General features: G+C 41.0%; 2 protein-coding genes across 2 annotated transcripts in view; both read left to right on the top strand.

Annotated features, from left to right (window-relative positions):
- Positions 1-18,050, top strand: part of LOC134494652 (protocadherin gamma-B5-like) — an 86,281-nt gene that overhangs the window by 58,818 nt on the left and 9,413 nt on the right. Inside the window, exon 3 of the mRNA XM_063299902.1 lies at positions 16,139-16,197. Within this exon, the coding sequence (XP_063155972.1) occupies positions 16,139-16,197 (59 nt within the window). The remainder of the gene's footprint in view (positions 1-16,138; positions 16,198-18,050) is intronic.
- LOC134493008 (protocadherin Fat 4-like) lies at positions 2,336-12,029 on the top strand. The gene is made up of 3 exons (XM_063297220.1): positions 2,336-5,082; positions 6,325-8,676; positions 9,552-12,029. Exons 1-3 carry the CDS (start codon positions 2,638-2,640, stop codon positions 12,027-12,029), a joined length of 7,275 nt encoding a protein of 2,424 aa, XP_063153290.1. The 5' UTR covers positions 2,336-2,637.

Here is an 18,050-nt window from a genome sequence, read left to right as displayed (position 1 = left end):
ATTACAAGATGGACTATAGATGCCAATGATAATTAATCTTTAGTCAGTCAATATATAAAGCTAACTCACTGGAAAATATCTATAGAGTGGTTGGTATATTTAGAAGGATGAGCGTCCACATCAAAAAGTGATCTATTCCTTTAATGCTCATGCTTCACAGAAAATACAGAGAATTTTCAGCTGTGATTAAGATTTTGGGAGATAAATAATTCAAAGGGTGATGAAAATGACACATTTTGTAAAAAGTTCATCAGAAGACCCAAGACCAAGGATCAGCTTCCATAAGCACACCCTGAAAATTCTTAATGATTACGTACTGATTAGGTTTTATTACTATACCAGAAGTGTTCTTCTTTGTACCACAGAAAGGCTCCTCAGGGTTAGTGATGAAGATTTTGGAGGAAAGATCTCTTTCCAGTATGTTATAATCAACAGTTTCAGATCTGGGTTTCTGCCTTTTTTCAATCCAGAGCAATATCTGTATAATCACTCTGATCTCAATAATAACCCAACCTATTTCTCATAGCCTATATATCACAAACTTGTAACTAAGAAAAGTGCTGACAGAATGTCAGTAATTTCTGTATTTGCATTTGTCAAATCCTGATATTGGCCAAATTTCACAGCTTTTACTCTTTGGTCAAAGGCATTAAAATGGAATGTCCATTTCCTCTCATGTTTATATCATGGAGAATGAAACCATTTGTTCAGTGACTATGGACAAATTCAATAGATTCATTTCTAGATTCAGGATACACTGTAACTCGAAAGGGGCATCAAGCCAAGAAGCCAAACTCTTTCTCAGGACAAGGAGTTTCCTTGGCCACCAAAGTGACAGAATGCATGAATTTCATATAAGCTATAACAAAATACAGTCCTAGGCCTTTTCAAAATCTCAGCATTCCGGGAGAAAGTCAGATCAGCCAGGCTGTTTTGGAATAAGATGCTCTTCCCAGAGGCTTAAACTATAGTTGAAATCCTAAGTCTCACTTATGTCAGCCAGAATCAGTTTGATACCTGATCTAGAATATCAGCATATTCATATCTGTCCATAGTGAATAGGAGGGGCTATTCCACTCTGATAGCAATCTCAGCACTTTCTATGTTATTTATTTGTTTGTTTGTTTGTTTGTTTAATGTATTAAATTTATATCACCGCCCATCTCCCCCAATGGGGGACTCTGGGCAGTTATTTAATCTTGAAGTGATTTAAAGATTGAAAATAAGACATCTGATATGGCTTGCACCAGTACTTGAAAGAAATAAATTCCATGTAAGTGGAAAATCATTGATGCTTTCTTAACATGCTTGACTCTGTAGAGTAAAATATTAATTTCCTACAGCTTTCATTGGAAGAGATATTTCTCCTTATACTCTCCTAAAGCCTGACATGACCCACTCCTCAGAAGGGAGACACTTCAGGTTTGTGAAGCCAATCACTAGCGGGATATTAGCAATAGGTACTCTTCCAGCCAGCTGTCTTTCCCAAGAGGCAAATGAGATGAGATGTGAAATATTTTTCTGTAAGCGCTTTATGTAGTAGTGCTTTTGATTTGGATATCATGATGTTGAAACTGATGACTAGGGCTACGTCAAACGGGTTTCATATTAAGGTGGACAACTTATGAATTGAAAATACTTTTGGGGATATTTTGTACTATATATCTCTGTAAAATATTTTAAAAGAAGTAAAAAAAATATCCTTGTCCCCTAAAGATTTGATAGGAAGTGATGCTTTTAACTAATGGGTGCATAGCGATTAGGTTAAATGTCAACAACTGGTTTCTCTCTATAAAAGAAGATTAGTAGTTGGGTAATTTTCCAGAACAGTTTCTAGGATCGGTATCCTTTTGAAAGCAGAACACAGAGAGAAGAGATTACGTCAATATTTGGATGTCTTATGTTGACATACATTCATACATAATACTAACAGAGGCTTAGACCTAACAGTATGTTGCAATGGACAGGTTCACACATCATGCTAAGCCAAAAACAAGCAGACCATACTCTGGATGAATGCATGTATGTACAAAGTACTTCTCTTTTCCTTCCTGCGCTACCTTTTCATAACAAACGGAAAAGTAGATCATTTTGTAGCCAGATATTATCATTCTGGATAAAGAGAGTTTCTTATTTGTTCGGATGAGATGGAAGAATCTAGCAAATGTGAACAATGAGGGTTTGTACTGTTCATGCTTGCCGGATGTGCTGTTTCCTTGAGAACAAGAATCTGAGCTGCTAAACATAGCTGCCAAAACCAGTGACGAACCAGCCTGCTTCATTGGGTGCCATCTCAACTCGGTATGTTGCTGCAACTTTAAGGGTGTAGGTGGAACTGTCAGTGGTGGAGACTATATGGAGTTATCATCTATTCAGCTGCTGATCCAGATTTTTGATGGAAGGAAGGGATCTGCTCTTTCCGCCTTGGCTTTCTTCCTCCGTCATTATGGCTGTAATTCAGCTTCCCTCCCCTGATCCACCCCCTCACCTTTCTGACTAACACTGTTGTTGCAGCTAAGCAAGATCAAAAGCTACTTATATTCATTTGGAAAGGAATACAGAGGGATTTTATTAACAGAACTCATCCAGGTCCTGGAATCTCCTGATAAATGGGATATCACAAGAAGACTTTCTGAGATGGAGCCACAATTGTCCTGGCAACTCTCTTGCAAATGGCAAGTACTGGGCTTATTTTTATTATTCAACTGGGTGTTGATTACAGGACAGATCCGCTATTCTATTGTGGAGGAATCGAAGCTGGGGACCATGGTGGGAGAGGTGGCACATGACCTGGGCTTAACACTGGCAGATCTTTCAAGTCGTAGGCTTTGGCTGGGCTCTGAGGAAAGTAAGAGGTACTTTGCAATTAACTTGGACAGTGGTGCTCTGATGGTGAATGAAAAGATAGATCGAGAGACTCTCTGTGGAGCAAGCTCACTGTGCATCCTGCCAGTGCAAGTGGTAATTGAAAATCCCTTGGAACTCTTTCACCTGGAGGTAGAGATTCTGGACTTGAATGACAATTCACCCAGTTTCATCACTCCCTGGCTTATATTGAGGGTAGCAGAATCTGCTGCTACAGGATCACGGCTCCCACTGGAGAGTGCGCATGATGCAGATGTTGGGACCAATGCAGTCAGTGCCTACCAGCTCAGTCCCAACCCCCATTTCATACTTGACATCAAGAATGTGAAGGATGGCAAGCTTTTACCTGAGCTAGTGCTAGACCAGCCTTTGGATAGAGAAAAGCAATCAGAACACCAGCTCATACTGACTGCCTATGATGGAGGGGACCCCATCCTATCAGGAACAAGTCAGCTCACCATTGTGGTCCTTGATAATAATGATAATGAGCCTATGTTTGATCTGCCTGTGTACAAGATAAGTTTTTTGGAAAATATTCCTGTAGGCTCTTTAATTTTTAAACTCAATGCAACTGACCCTGATGCAGGTTCTAATGGGGAAATACAGTATTCTTTTGGAATCCACACATCAGATTCCATCCAGATGTTGTTTCGTTTAGAACCCCATACAGGTGAGATCTATGTCCAAGGAGTTGTGGATTTTGAAGAATCTCAATTTTATGAACTTCATATAAGAGCCAGAGACAAGGGTATTCCACAGATGGAAGGCCACTGTGTTATCCAAGTAGAAGTTGAAGATGAAAATGACCATTTCCCAGAGATTCTGCTTACCTCCTTGGTAAATCCACTGCCAGAAAATATACCTTTAGAGACAGTGGTGGGGCTTTTCAGTGTACGAGACCAAGATTCAGGTGTCAATGGAAAAGTAGGCTTGCAAATACCATCAAGCTTACCCTTTAAAATTAAATCTTTTGAAAATCATTTTTCCTTGATTACACATGAAAAGCTGGACAGAGAAAGAGTCTCTCAATATACCATCAAACTCACTGCCCAAGACTCAGGAATTCCACCTCTAACTAGAGATTTGACTATCTTGTTGAACATTTCAGATGTCAATGATAATGCCCCATCCTTCTCTCAGCATTTCTACAACTCCTTCTTGAAAGAGAACGATCCACCTGGCTCTCTGTTGTGTACTGTGTCTGCCTCTGATCCTGATGAGGGTGACAATTCCCGGCTCACCTACTCAGTGGCTGGAAATCAGATCCAAGATGCCCTTATTTCTTCCTTTGTTTACATCAACCCAGATAATGGAAATATATATGCCCAGCATTCTTTTGATTATGAAATGCTTCAAGTGCTGCAAATCCTTGTTACTGTGCAGGATGCTGGGACACCCCAACTAAGCTCCAGTGTCACTGTTTATCTCTTCATATTGGACCAGAATGATAATGCTCCTGTTGTTTTGTATCCAGTGACTGGCCAGCAATTGTCAGCACTCCAGAGAATCCCTCTGTCTGCACCAGTAGGCTATGTCGTCACAAAAGTCACAGCAGTGGATGCAGATTCTGGTCATAATGCCTGGCTCTCCTACTCCTTACTCCCCCAGTCTACGAATGCCTCCTTGTTTCGAGTGGCTCCATACACCGGGGAAATTTGGACTGTTCGAAACTTCCAAGAAGCAGATCTCCTTGCACAGAAAATCCTTGTCCTTGTAAAGGACCACGGAGAACCACCTTTGTCCACTACTGTTACGATCTTGGTCTCACTAGAAGAAAAAACACCTGAGGAAAGTCCACAGTCTCATGAGTTCCTAAGTCAACCTAAAGAAAAATCTGATCTGACTCTTTATCTGATTATAGCTCTGGCGGCAGTTAGCATTGTCTCTCTCATTACTTTAATTGTCTTGTCTGCAAAATGCTTTTGGAATAGAAAAGGCAGAGATTCTTCTTACAGCATGAACAATGCTCCTGTCAGGGATCTTTTCAAACACTCCAGTCCTAAACTGCAACTGAACTCAGATGGTACTCTGGAATACATGGAAGTGACACTGAGGCCTGCAGACTCCCATAGCCAGTCCCATAAAACCAGGCATTCTCCAGGGTCAGACAGAAGTGATTTCACCTTTATGAGGCCTGTGTATCCCCAGTCAAGTACTCTAACAAGGAACCTTGATCCTTTTTTGTGTCATATTAATACGCTAAACCATCCAAAGCAGGTGAGGTGACCTTTTGTGTTTTGTGCTGTTTCCCATCCAAACATAATTAATATTTCCACTAATACTTTGAAATTTGACCAAGAGCTATGTTCTTATGGGTCTGTATCCTCATAAATGGACTGATTGAACCTTGTTATCAAAATGGGGCAGGAACATTACTGCTCTGATCGTGTTACTAGAAACTATGAAGATGGGGCAAATTTTGTGGATTGATTCCCACCATGTTGTTACATGTGTTGGAAATATCTATGAGAGGAACCAGGAACTGGGGATCAGTGGCTTGATTTGGGCAGGAATGAGAAGAAACTGCAAATGTTAGTAATTGTAAATCATTTTTCAAATGCTGTCAAAATCAGATCATCTCTCAGTTTTAACATGTTTACAATTGCAAAGCTCCACCACCTGTCAAGTGGCTTTTTATTAGAAGGGTGGAATATATCTTTTCTGAAAAAAAAAATAGATGCATCTTACATTAAAAGTGTCATTAATTCAGTAGCCTACAAATAATTAGCTGGATGAGCTGGAACCTTAGGTTGAGATTGGGGTGGAGGGTGAAGAGGGAGCCGTTGCTCACTAGTCTTCATTAACTGTCGCTCCTGATAGAAAACGAGAAATTAGCTGTTTTATTGCACATGTAACAGGAGGAGCCAGCTGTGCTTTGCGAGCAAATATCTGTATGCGGTCAATGCTTCTGGTGGTCAGATAAGCTAGAACAAAAGCCAAAATGGGACAAGATGTTGGGCTGTGTTTTCCACGGTCTGTCTTTTTGCCTGGTGTCTCTAGGTTAAAAACAGCAGGTTACGCGGTCCTTTTTCACACAGTAGCAACTTCCAGACATGGATTGGTGCGTGTGTTGCTGTCCTGGGAGAGACTCCGCTGATTGGATAAATAGGAGAGCAGTCTCAGCGAATGAACAGGAGGTTAATGCTGAAGACCTGCCGTGCGTGCCACTCCCTCCATAGCTGTGACAATCTCTCTCAAACCAAAACAATGAATGAGGGAGGTAAACACTGACTGTAGACCCTTTTTCCTTCATATAGTGCATATTTCGTTGAGATAAGTGGTGAGTTTTTTAAGGGTTTTAAAGCGATACTGTGTGCTATAAATAGCTCCTGTTTTGCAATTTTAGACCATCCTGCCGTGGATTTCTGAAAGATGCTCACAACAGAAAAAACTGCCTGGCGTTTGGGATTCCTACATACCTTTGCTTTCTGTCTGTTTCTGGGTGACTGTTCTGCACAGATTCGTTATTCTGTCCCAGAGGAACTCACTCGGGGAGCCTTTGTAGGAAATCTTGCTAAGGATTTAGGAATGGATGTAACAAAGCTTGCAGCTGCCAATCTGCAGGTGCTTTCTGATTCCGACTTCCAGTATTTCTCTGTGAATGTGAACACTGGAATCATAATAATCAATGACAGAATAGACAGAGAGCAGCTTTGTGGGCAGAACCTGCGGTGTTTCTTGCATCTTAAACTTGCTATTGAAAACCCGGTGGAGTTCTATCGCATCGAGGTGGAGATTCTGGATATCAACGACAATGCTCCTGAATTCTCAAGTAGCACAATCGTTCTGCAGATCTATGAATTGGCTGCCCTGGGTGCCCGTTTCCCTATCCCACATGCACAGGATCCAGACATAGGAACAAACACTTTGCAAACCTATCACCTCAGCATCAATGAGAACTTCAGCCTCAATGTGAAGGCACGCACAGATGGCACCAAATTCCCAGAGCTAGTTCTGGAGAAAACATTGGACAGAGAGCGTGTGGCTGTCCACAATTTGATCCTGACAGCTGAAGATGGTGGCACATTCCCCAGATCTAGCACTGTACAAATTGCTGTCCACGTTCTGGATGCCAATGATAATCACCCAGTTTTTGACAAACCCACTTACAATATCCGCTTGGTAGAAAATTCTCCTCCTGGAACACTGGTGATTAAGCTGAATGCAACCGACTTTGATGAAGGGTCTAATGGACAGGTACGGTATTCCCTCAGCAGTCATAACTCTGAAGCATTGTGCAGAATATTTGCTATTGATAATATCACAGGAGAAATCCATGTACAAGGGAGTCTTGATTTTGAAGAAGCCAGCGTATATGAAATTGAAGTGGAAGCTAAGGACATGGGCTCCCCTACCATGGAACAGCACTGCAGTGTTATTGTAGAAGTGACAGATGTCAATGATAATGCCCCTGAAGTCATTCTCACATCTTTCTCAAGTTCCATGAGTGAAGATGCACCTCCTGGCACAGTGGTTGCTGTGATACATGTCAAGGACAGAGACTCTGGGGATCAAGGGAAAGTCCAGTGTGATTTGTCAAAAAACCTTCCTTTTAAACTTCGGAAGGATTTCGAGCACCAGTACTCCTTGCTCATTGGTGAGCAGCTGGATCGTGAGAACTCTTCTCAACACAATATCACTATCTGTGCCTTTGACTTAGGAAATCCACGTCTCTTGCAAGAGATATCTTTCTCCATTACTCTGGCAGATGTCAATGATAATCCACCTCAGTTTGAAAGGTCATTTTATGAAGTAATCTTAGAAGAGAACAATCCAGTAGGAGTGATTCTCCTTAAAGTTTCTGCAACAGATGCAGATAAGGATCAGAATTCCCGGCTATCTTACATTGTTTTGGCCAGTCCAGGACAAGAACTGGTTGAAGATCTCACTTCTTTCATCTCCATTAACCCAACAAATGGGGAAGTTTTTGCAGAGAGCTCCTTTGATTATGAGCGTACCAATCATTTTCAGTTTCAGGTGGAAGCTTGTGATGGTGGTTCTCCTTCTCTCTGCAACAGGGTTATGGTGCACATCTATCTACTAGATCAGAATGACAATGCACCAAAGATTCAGTTTCCTTTTACTGGGAAAGATTCAGTTGTACAATTCAGGATTCCTCGATCTACAGTGGCCAAAGCTTTAATCACAAAAATTATGGCAGTGGACTTGGATTCTGGGCAAAATGCTTGGCTCTCTTATCATCTAGAACAAGCCACAGATCTCAGTCTGTTTAGCATAACTCTTCACAGTGGGGAAATGAGGACTATGCGAATAATACAGGACCTAGACAGTCCTACTCAGGAACTAGTCCTGGTTGTCAAAGACTCAGGAGAACCTCCCATGTCTACCTCAGTTACTGTGATCATATTCCTGGAAGAGAGCACTCCTGAAGTGTTTCTAGGGTTAACTGCACACTCTCTGGAAAGTGAGAGACCACCCACATTGACTTTGTATCTTATTATCTCTTTGGCAGCAATTTCTACCATCTTGTTGATTGTTTTGGTGGCCTTGGGAGCGAGATGTCTCCACTGTGATGCTCTCATAACACCTACCATCTTTGGATGCTGTGGAGGTAAAGCTAATGGGCTTGAAAATGTCCCAGATCACATGATGGGACATTATCATTATCAGCTGAGTCCTGGAGATGCCATGATTGGAGTACAGGTAGCCACTTCAGGACCTCCAGTCCGAGGATACAGATCTTGCTTTTCTCCTGTGTCAGATATCAGCGAGTTTGTGTTTATGAAACCTAATTTGACTCTTAGGGCAGCCTCTTGCAGCAATCTAACTGAAGCCAGCTTCTTTCATAAGGTGAGAATTTTCTGCTTAAGCCCTGGGATCTGTACACATCTCATGGTTTCCTGCACACAAGAGATAAGGGTGGGGAAATAAGTGAATAATCGAATGCATAGATGGTGTTAATCTATACAAGCCCGTCCTGAAGCCTTCTGAACTGTATATCTAGCAGGCTGCATGTAGGTTTTTTTACTTACTCACTCACTCACTCACTCAGGCATCTCTGTTGCTCCAGTTGTTTTGTTTCAGGGGGAAGGCTGGGAATTAAGGCTGGGGGGTTGTCGTTCTCTTTTTCCGAGGTTATGCATATTATCAGCAGCTCTCTGCCTTTATTCTGCACTTTTGAGTTCAGCTTTTTCAGCCAGGCAGTCTGTGCAAGCTCTTTTGGCCAACAGCACCCTTGGGACAGCTCTCTCTGCTGTGCTGGAAAAGGAGGGGGAGGAGGAGCATGGTGGCTCTGGAGACGGGCAAAGTATTTTGTAGGGTGTATTTTGAGAAAGGGGCTTCAGTGCTGTCACGGAGGAGAGAATTGCCAGTACTATCCATTTCAGAGCTCTTTTTCCTCTGCTGCTCATTTTGCCAACGAGGAATTGCTGCTGCTGCTGCTGCTGCTGCTGCTGCTGCTGCTGCTGCTGCTGCTGGCACTTGAAAATCCATTCCTCCTCCTCTCCCTTCCCTCTCAAGCTGCAGCTCCCTTTTTGGGGGGTTGCGCTGCCCCTCTCGGGTCATCCCAGAGCCACCAGGTGGGAGGGACAGAGTGTATCTAGAAGCAGCAAAAAAAAAACCAACAACAACCCAGCCCACCCACCCACCCACCCACCTCCCCCAACTCCCGGCAAGCAGAAGCAGCAGCAGCAGCCAGAAGCTGCAATCCTTTTGACTGGAGCAAGCCAGGCATGGACAGCAGACAGAATTTGCAATGGCAGCCGCTGTTATTTTTAGCATCAGTGTTTTCCCTGCCAGATCTCATCTCCATGCAGATACACTACTCCATCCCAGAGGACCAGGATCCAGGCTCTTACGTGGGGAATATTGCCAAGGATCTGGGAGTGGATGTGCGGACTCTGCGTGCTCGCCGCTTGCAGCTGGTCAGTGAGGGAATGCGCCACTACTTCCAAGTCAACCTGGCAGACGGCATGTTACTCGTCAATGAGAGGTTAGATCGGGAAATGCTGTGCAGTTCCAGCCCCAGGTGTTCTTTCCCTTTTCAGTTGGTGCTGGAGAACCCACTGCAACTTAACCGGGTGGAGGTGGAGATACTGGATGTGAATGACAATGCCCCCCGATTCCCAAAGGACACTGTTTCTTTAGAAATCACTGAGGTTGCCAACCTAGGTACCCGATTACGGCTGGAAGTTGCAGAAGACCAAGACACCGGTTCCAATTCCATTGCAACCTATGAGCTCAGCCCAAATGAACATTTTGCTTTGAGCATCAATATCAGAGGAGATGGGGTCAAAATACCTGAAATTGTATTGGAAAAGCTCCTGGACAGGGAAAAAGCAGCTACCCATCATTTAGTCCTGACTGCCCTGGATAGTGGAAATCCTATTCAGTCAGGCACTGTTCAGGTAACAGTCCATGTTCTTGATGCAAATGATAATCCCCCAGTGTGTGAACCACCTGTATCAAAGGTTTATTTGGAGGAAAACATCCAGGTGGGGACTGTTGTAACAAAACTCAATGTTACTGACTTAGATGAAGGACCTAATGGAGAAGTTGAATATTTCTTCAGATCCAGCAGCAGTGTACAGCTAAAACTCCTTGACCTGTTTAGTCTGGACTCTCAAACAGGGGAAATCAAGACAAAAGTTTTATTGGATTATGAAGAAGCCAATGCATATGAAATAGCCATCTACATTAAAGACAAGGGATCCCCTGCCATGGAAGGTCACTGCAATATTAGAGTAGAACTTGTTGATGTTAATGACAACAGTCCAGAGATTATGATGACCACTCTTTCTAGCTCAGTGCAAGAAGATGCACCCATAGGGACAGTCATTGCCCTTATCCAAGCAAAGGACAATGATTCTGAGGAAAATGGGCAAGTCCACTTAGAGATTCCAAGACATGTCCCATTTAAATTGGTATCTTCATTTAAAGGGCATTATTCACTAGTGACCAATGCCCCACTTGATCGAGAGAAGACTGCTGGATACAGTATCACAATTAAAGCAACAGATTCTGGAATACCTCAAAAATCAACTGAGAAAAATATATTAATTCAAGTTTCAGACATCAATGACAATGCACCCACTTTCTCCATTCCTTCCTACACAACCCATGTGGAGGAAAATACATCTCCTGGAACTCTAGTCTTTTCTGTGTCGGCCTGTGATCCAGATGTAGGTGTCAACTCCAAGCTGTCTTATTCCATTGTGGACACCGGAAATCATGGCTTGCCCATCTCAACCTATTTCCACATCAATCAAGAGAATGGCAGTATTTACACCTCCAGGGTTCTAGACTATGAGCAAGAAAAAGTCTTTCAAGTTTCAGTAGAGGTGAAGGATTCAGGTTTCCCACCGCTAAGCAGCACAACCACTCTTCATCTGTTCATAGTGGATCAGAACGACAATGCGCCTGTAATTGTACACCCAGAAGTTCCCAAGGGTTCTGCCTTTCATCAGTCACTTCTAATCCCAGTAGAACCTGGATACCTGGTGACTAAAATAGTAGCTGTGGATGCTGACAGTGGCCATAATGCATGGGTTTCATACCATTTGCTCCATGAGACAAATGAGGTGAATGCTTTCAAAGTAGAAGGCCACTCAGGAGAGATCCGTGTCACTCGGACACTGAGGGAGCCTGGGGTTTCCCACCGGTTGGTGGTAGAGGTGAGAGACAATGGGGTGCCGTGTCTTTCAGCATCATTGATTCTAATAATCTCCTCAGAGGATAATGCTGCACAAGACTTTACCAAATCCTTGGACCTTCTCCCAAAGTCACCTGCCAGAGCCCAGAACTTAACTCTCTATCTTATCATCTCTCTTGTGGCTATCTCTCTGGTGTCTTGCGTAATGATGATTATTGTAGGAGCCAGGTGCTTCAAATCTGGCTTCTGTGTCCCAAGCTGGATCATGTCACGCTGCTGTAGTAGGAGGACAGACCGGAAGTCTACCATAAATATCAGTGGGTATCCAAATCCAGAAGGCTTTATAAGATACCTTGAAGTGAGTGGAGCTGGAGCTCAGAACTACAAGTCTTGTTTCTCTCCTATGTCTGAGCAGGGAGATTTCTTTTTTGTTAAACCTTTCAGTCATTCCACTACAGCAGAAAGCATTCTTGCCTTTGAACACACAGGCAGTGCTTTGCAGAACCCCTGTGATGCGGTAAGAGATACCAAGACAATGCTGGAAAATATATAAAAATAAATATATAAATATATATATAAATAAATATATTTATTTATATATATATTTGCAATCTATATTTAACAGAAACTCTGCCATGGACTTTCATTTGTCCTGAAGATATCATGTTCATGGGTGGGGAACAGGTTTGGACTTTTTGCAAGAGATTTTGGATGTTTTATCATAAATAATGTGTATTGCCATTTGTCTCCACACTGACATCTGTCTTTGCTCCTCAATGGGACATCAGGATTAAAGATAATGGAGTTAGATTTGTCAGTGATCCCGGTCTTGGTAGCTATTTTGATTCTTTTATTCAGCGCAGCTAACAAAGTTTAAAAACAGAAACCGAATCTAGAAAGTTTAGAACACAGATTAAAATTAACAATAAAAAAGTACTAAAATAACCCAATGAATTGTTTGCCCTTTAATAGAAAATGTTTGTGGTGTTGTTACTGTGTCAAGAAGGCTGCAGTGTCAATTTCAATAAGGAACAGGAAGTATGTTTAATGATGAATGAAAGCTGATGAAGTTCTGTTCAGTTATCCTCAATTTGTGCAGCAAATGGTTGGGAGAAAAGTTGTGAACAGATTTAACTGTTCACTAAAGTTAACTACTTTAACTTCATTTCAAACTAAAAGAAGCAAAAGATTGAGTTGTATAGAACTCGTTCCAACGTGCAGGACCTAGAAGTTTCAGGAACACTGTTTCCTGATGACCATTAGAAAAACTTCCTAGCCAGAAGTGCAGTTCAGTATGAGAGGCTGGGCAGCCATCGCTCAAGGTGGCTTGAATCTGGACTGAACAGAGAGTTGGATGCAGTGACCTAAATGACCCTTTCCCAGTTAATGGTTCCATGAAAGGACATTGTGGGATATGTATTTCTTTCCTTGCTTCCAGTTGGAGATTTGCAAATATTATGCCTGATGCATCATTTCTGGCACAAGTGATTGTGATTTCTAAAGATTTGCCAATTCCATAAAATGCTCTCTCATCTTTGTCCCATTACTAGAATTCCATGATTGTTAAGCAGTATTCAGATTTACCATTGTTATAAAATGCTCACTTTTCATGTAGCAAAAATACAAAATTATTTATCCAAAGAGGTTAAAGAGCTGGGGCCCAAATGCTCAAGACAGGGCAGATATGTTTCTTTAGCTTTGGGGCTCACTTTTTTAAAATTGCCCTCTAAAGGTACAGGGACTTCACCCCATATCCAGGGCTAACAGTTTTATCCTTGGGGGAAAGATGCTTCTATTTTTTTGTTGCTTTTGGGGCGGGGTAGTCATTTTCACTGTTAAAATGGCTACCCATGAGCCCCACCCGACCCTCCACTAACCATCACACTGCCATTTGCTGCTGAATTTCAGTGCTACAGAACTGGGGGCTCTGGAGTCTACATACTTTGGTTGGGGATCTACAAGTTACATGCTATTGCCTTAAAGAAAGAATTGCAAATGCTATCAACTTTATTTTCCTGAACACAATGCATGCAGCCTTTAAGGTTATTTTATTATTTTATGTATTTTAATTTTGACTGTATAATGCTATAAAGGCATTTCTTTAAAAAAAACTTTCAAAGTTCTACATGTATGAAGTAATAAATACATGATCTTAATTGCTATAGTAGCAGGGGAAATTCTTTAGAAACTCTCATAGAAAACTACACCCATTAGGGCTGTGCCTGCTTAGAATTGGTTAGAAATAGTGTTTTGGAACTTGAAGAAGCACAAGTTTCGCTCTCTGCCTTTCATGAAAGGAACCTGACTTTTTTCAGTGAGATGGAAAAAAAGATGCTTCTGCTGCTATCACAAATCCATTCATTCATTTTTGTGTCTTCAAGTCAGTGTTGGCTCCTGGTGGCTGCCTGAACAGGTCCCTGCAGTTTTCTTGGCAAAGCTGTCAGAAGGGGTTTCCCATTACCTCCTTCCTAGGTGACCCAGCTGGCTTCGTGCCTAAGGCAGGACTAGGACTCACAGTCTCACAGTCTACACAGTCTGTCAGGACTGGAACTCACAGTAAGGCAGGACTGGAACTCACACTCACAGTCTGCACCAAACTGTCTCTCCTGTTAAAGTGAAGGTGACTCTTAAAGCAAGAGCCTGATGGAAGCCTAAAAGAGGTCTGGCCCCTTTAAAGAATAGCAGCGAGGTGCAAAGCAGTTCTGAATCCTTTTCAAAGTGTGCACAGCCCTACACATAACCCACTAGACTAGGGAGTTTTCTTGGCCAAGTTCTCTAAAACTGAATGGGAGCTTTAAGAAGCCTCAACAGAATATCATGTCCTTTGTGTAGAGCAGTCACACTTGAATATTATTGAATTTGCAAGGAAGATTTCCTAATCAGTCAACTCATAGGGTTGGGAATAATGAACCATTAGTGAAGGGGACAATTAATGTAAGAAAAAACAATTCCCTCACTAATTTGATACATTTATGACAGCTCATTTTATTTTGCTTCTGAATTTTGCTAGTGGAATGAAGATATGTATAGAAACAAATGCAATATTTTGCAATGCATTATATTCTGTTTTGATTGCTCCCAAACACTCAGTTAGGATTGCCATATGTAGGCTATACAAATCCAGGTAGCCACTAGATGCAGAAATGAGATACAGAAAATTCTTTGCTGCTAGTTTGTGATCCTCCAGCTTTTTGCATCCCAGACTGATAACCCAGCTCAATTTTTTTTTTCATATACACACTGTCATTCCAGCTTGCTTTCCATTATTGTGGTCTTCTGAAGAAATCCAGTTAAAAGATTTTTAATATTTGGCAGCAATCCCATACTTTTTACTTTATAAAATTAAGTAACCTGTTGAAATCTGTGGATGCTCAAAAGATAATGTGTGTCAATGAATACATTTATATAGTCATATCTCAGACTCAGTATATAATTATTATACCTATTAGCTCTCCATACTATAGAAACAAATGAGAAAGCAAGTGTAAACAATGAAAAGCTCATTGATGGAAGTTTCTGTGCAAGTTTTGTCTCGGGCAGTGTACAGTATATGTATATCTATATGTAGACATACACACGTACATGCTCAAACATACTCTCTATATGAATATATTTGATCTTAGCATTCAATCAAACTGATAAATTAAGGGATTTCCTTCAGTAATGTGATGGGTACGATAGGCCACATTCAGGCTATTACACATAGTCCTCACTTACCAACCACTCATTCAGCGACCATTCAAAGTTACAGCGGCACTGAAAAAGGAGACTTGCGGCTGGTCCTCGAAGTTGTGGCCATCGCAGCATCCCTGCAGTCACGTGATCAAGATTTGGGCACATGGCAACCAGCACACATTTACAATGGTCGCAGCATCCTGTGGTCACATGATCACCATTTGCGACCTTCACAGCCAGCTTCCAACAAGCAAAATCAGTGGGGAAGCTGGCAGGAAGTCACAAATCATGGTCACATGACATCGTGTTTAACAACCCACAGTAATTTGCTTAATGTCTGCAGCCAGAACTGACAAACTAATGTAAGTTGGGCACAGTCATGTGATGTTTCACTTTACAACCACATCACTTAGCGACAGAGTTGCCAGTTCCAATTGCAGTTGGTAAGTAAGGACTACTTATATCTAATAAGTCTCTTATCAATAAGGTATGCATAATCATTTGAATCTTTCCCCTTTTTCTCCTTTCCTTTTCTCTCCTGTAGCATTCTGAAATATACATTCTATTGGCAAAAAAACTGTAGTAAAATAATTCTCTCTCAGGACCAACCCTCCCCTCCTCATTATTTGTGCTATTCAATAATCCTTTTTCAGGTTTGTTTCATATTATATTTATTTTAATAGGGTACTTTTCTGAATGACTTCTCTGGTAGACAGTATTTCAGATTGTGGTGGTACTGAAGTGCTGTTGAATAAACAAGCAAACATTTTTAGCATACTATTTAATCATGCATTCCTGTTTGGAAATATTTTGGAAAATGTATACTTGTGCATATTGTTTATAATTCAAACTTCTGAAGTATAAGCTAAGCATATATTACAGCTTATATTTAATATAAGCTGTAATATATGCTTAGTAATAATGAAGATGCTGTGTTTAAACTGAAGAACAGAAATATGTTCCTCTTTATGTTTTTTTTTTTTTCAGCAAGCACAACCTAACACAGACTGGCGTTTCTCTCAGGCTCAGAGACCAGGAACTAGTGGGTAAGTTGTTTTTACACAGATAGATACTCTTTGCTTTTAACTATAGATCTTACTTTTGTACTATAAAAGTATGTGAAAATATGTATAGCTTGGGAAGTAATAGACTTTTTCTAGATCTTTGTCAGATCATGCTGGAATATTTCCAAAGATTACAGTGTGAAGTTTGGATCTTATTAAACTCATTTTTGATTGTGCATGGCCTGGAAGTAGAAGATGTGTAATATTTTAATCTTTTTTTCTACTTATAGTTACCAAAATCTAGCTAATATTGTCTGACATATTTTACTGATGAATAGTAAGACATACGCATAGGAAAGCCAGTTGGGTGAGTTTGGGCCAGTCACTTTCTCTCAGTCCAACCCACCTCACAGGGTTGTTGTTGTGGGGAAAAGAGGAGGAGGAAGGAATATTAGGTAGGTTCCCCATCTTGAGTTATTTATAAAAATAATAAAGGGAGGATAAAAAATATTTTAAAAAACCCTACATTTGATTATTTGCCAGTTCAAACTGTATTAGAACATTCACAAGAAAAGTTCCAGACAGAGATTTTGTTCCTTTGACAGAGTTGTTATAGAAAAGTCTAGTCTAAAAGATGAAAACTCTAATTAAAGGTTGGAGGAGGGTCCTGAGATTTTGAATGCAAATTTTGTTGTCTTGACCACAACCCAACTTTTCCTCTCTTGCTCCCAGCTTTAATAGCCATCCTAACAAAGAACACAAAATTGACCACAGAATGCAAGGGTTGGAAGGGATCTCAGATCTAAGGTGTCCTGCCCAGTGCAGACATTCACTACTGTAGCTTCTCTTGACTTCTAATGAAGGAGTGTCACCACCTCCATAGGTTGTTTGTTCCATTGTTGAACAACCCTAACTTCTAGGATATTTTTTCTGACATCCAGCCAAAACCTTCATTGTAATTTATACCACTGTTTCGTTTCTTGTCTTTTGGAACAACTCTAAACAATGCTGCTCCATCCTCTACATGACAGCCCATTAAACGTTGTATGTTTGATCTCAGTCACAATATTATCTGATAATCTATTGAAGATTTTTTTCTTATGGTCCTGGAAGACTTGTTTCTCAGTTTTCCTGGTTACCAGCAGGGCTGCCACTTTTTCTGCTTTTCTACTTGCCCAATTCTAGTTCTTGTACTGGGGCCACTAGAACCATACATATTTTTGAGAGAGCTGTTGTTACATATAAGATTGAGCAACAATCTGATTTTCCTGGTTCAAAATTCATCTCTGCTACTCTTGTAGGGCTCAGTCTTCTCATTTGCAATATGGGGATAGTAAAACTGATTTACTTTACACCGGATGGAGAACTTGTAACTCTTTATTGCTAAACAATTTCTGCATCCTTTTCAATTGGCCAAACTGGCTGGGGCTGTTGCTTTCCTTGAGCAAAAATAGGAGGGCTGCAAGTTCCTTATTTCTGCCCCAGCACCACTGTAAGAATATAACCTGACAAATATATTGTTTTGAACACCTGAACATACTACGGAAATGCTAAGTATGCATTAGTATTATTAGTTAAACTGCTCCTGCTCCTGGGTTTTTAGTACCATACAGAACAAATGACAATAAGATAAATATAATATCTATCTCTGTCATTCGGAACTACTTCTTCTTCTTCTTCTTCTTCTTCTTCTTCTTCTTCTTCTTCTTCTTCTTCTTCTTCTTCTTCTTCTTCATCTACTACTTTACAAACAAAGCTGTGCAGAATGGAATATGCAAAAGAAATGTAAAATTTCTTAATATAGAAAATGCCTGCATCAGAACTGTAACATTTGTCCCCAAAATGTGTTTGTATATTTAACAGCTGCTTGGCAACCAGGAATTCACTAGTTTAAC

This window comes from Candoia aspera, chromosome 3 (assembly GCF_035149785.1).
Source record: "Candoia aspera isolate rCanAsp1 chromosome 3, rCanAsp1.hap2, whole genome shotgun sequence".
Taxonomy (NCBI): Eukaryota; Metazoa; Chordata; class Lepidosauria; order Squamata; family Boidae; genus Candoia; species Candoia aspera.
Note: the sequence above shows the minus strand (reverse complement) of the source record. Positions and strands in the feature narration are given on the sequence as shown.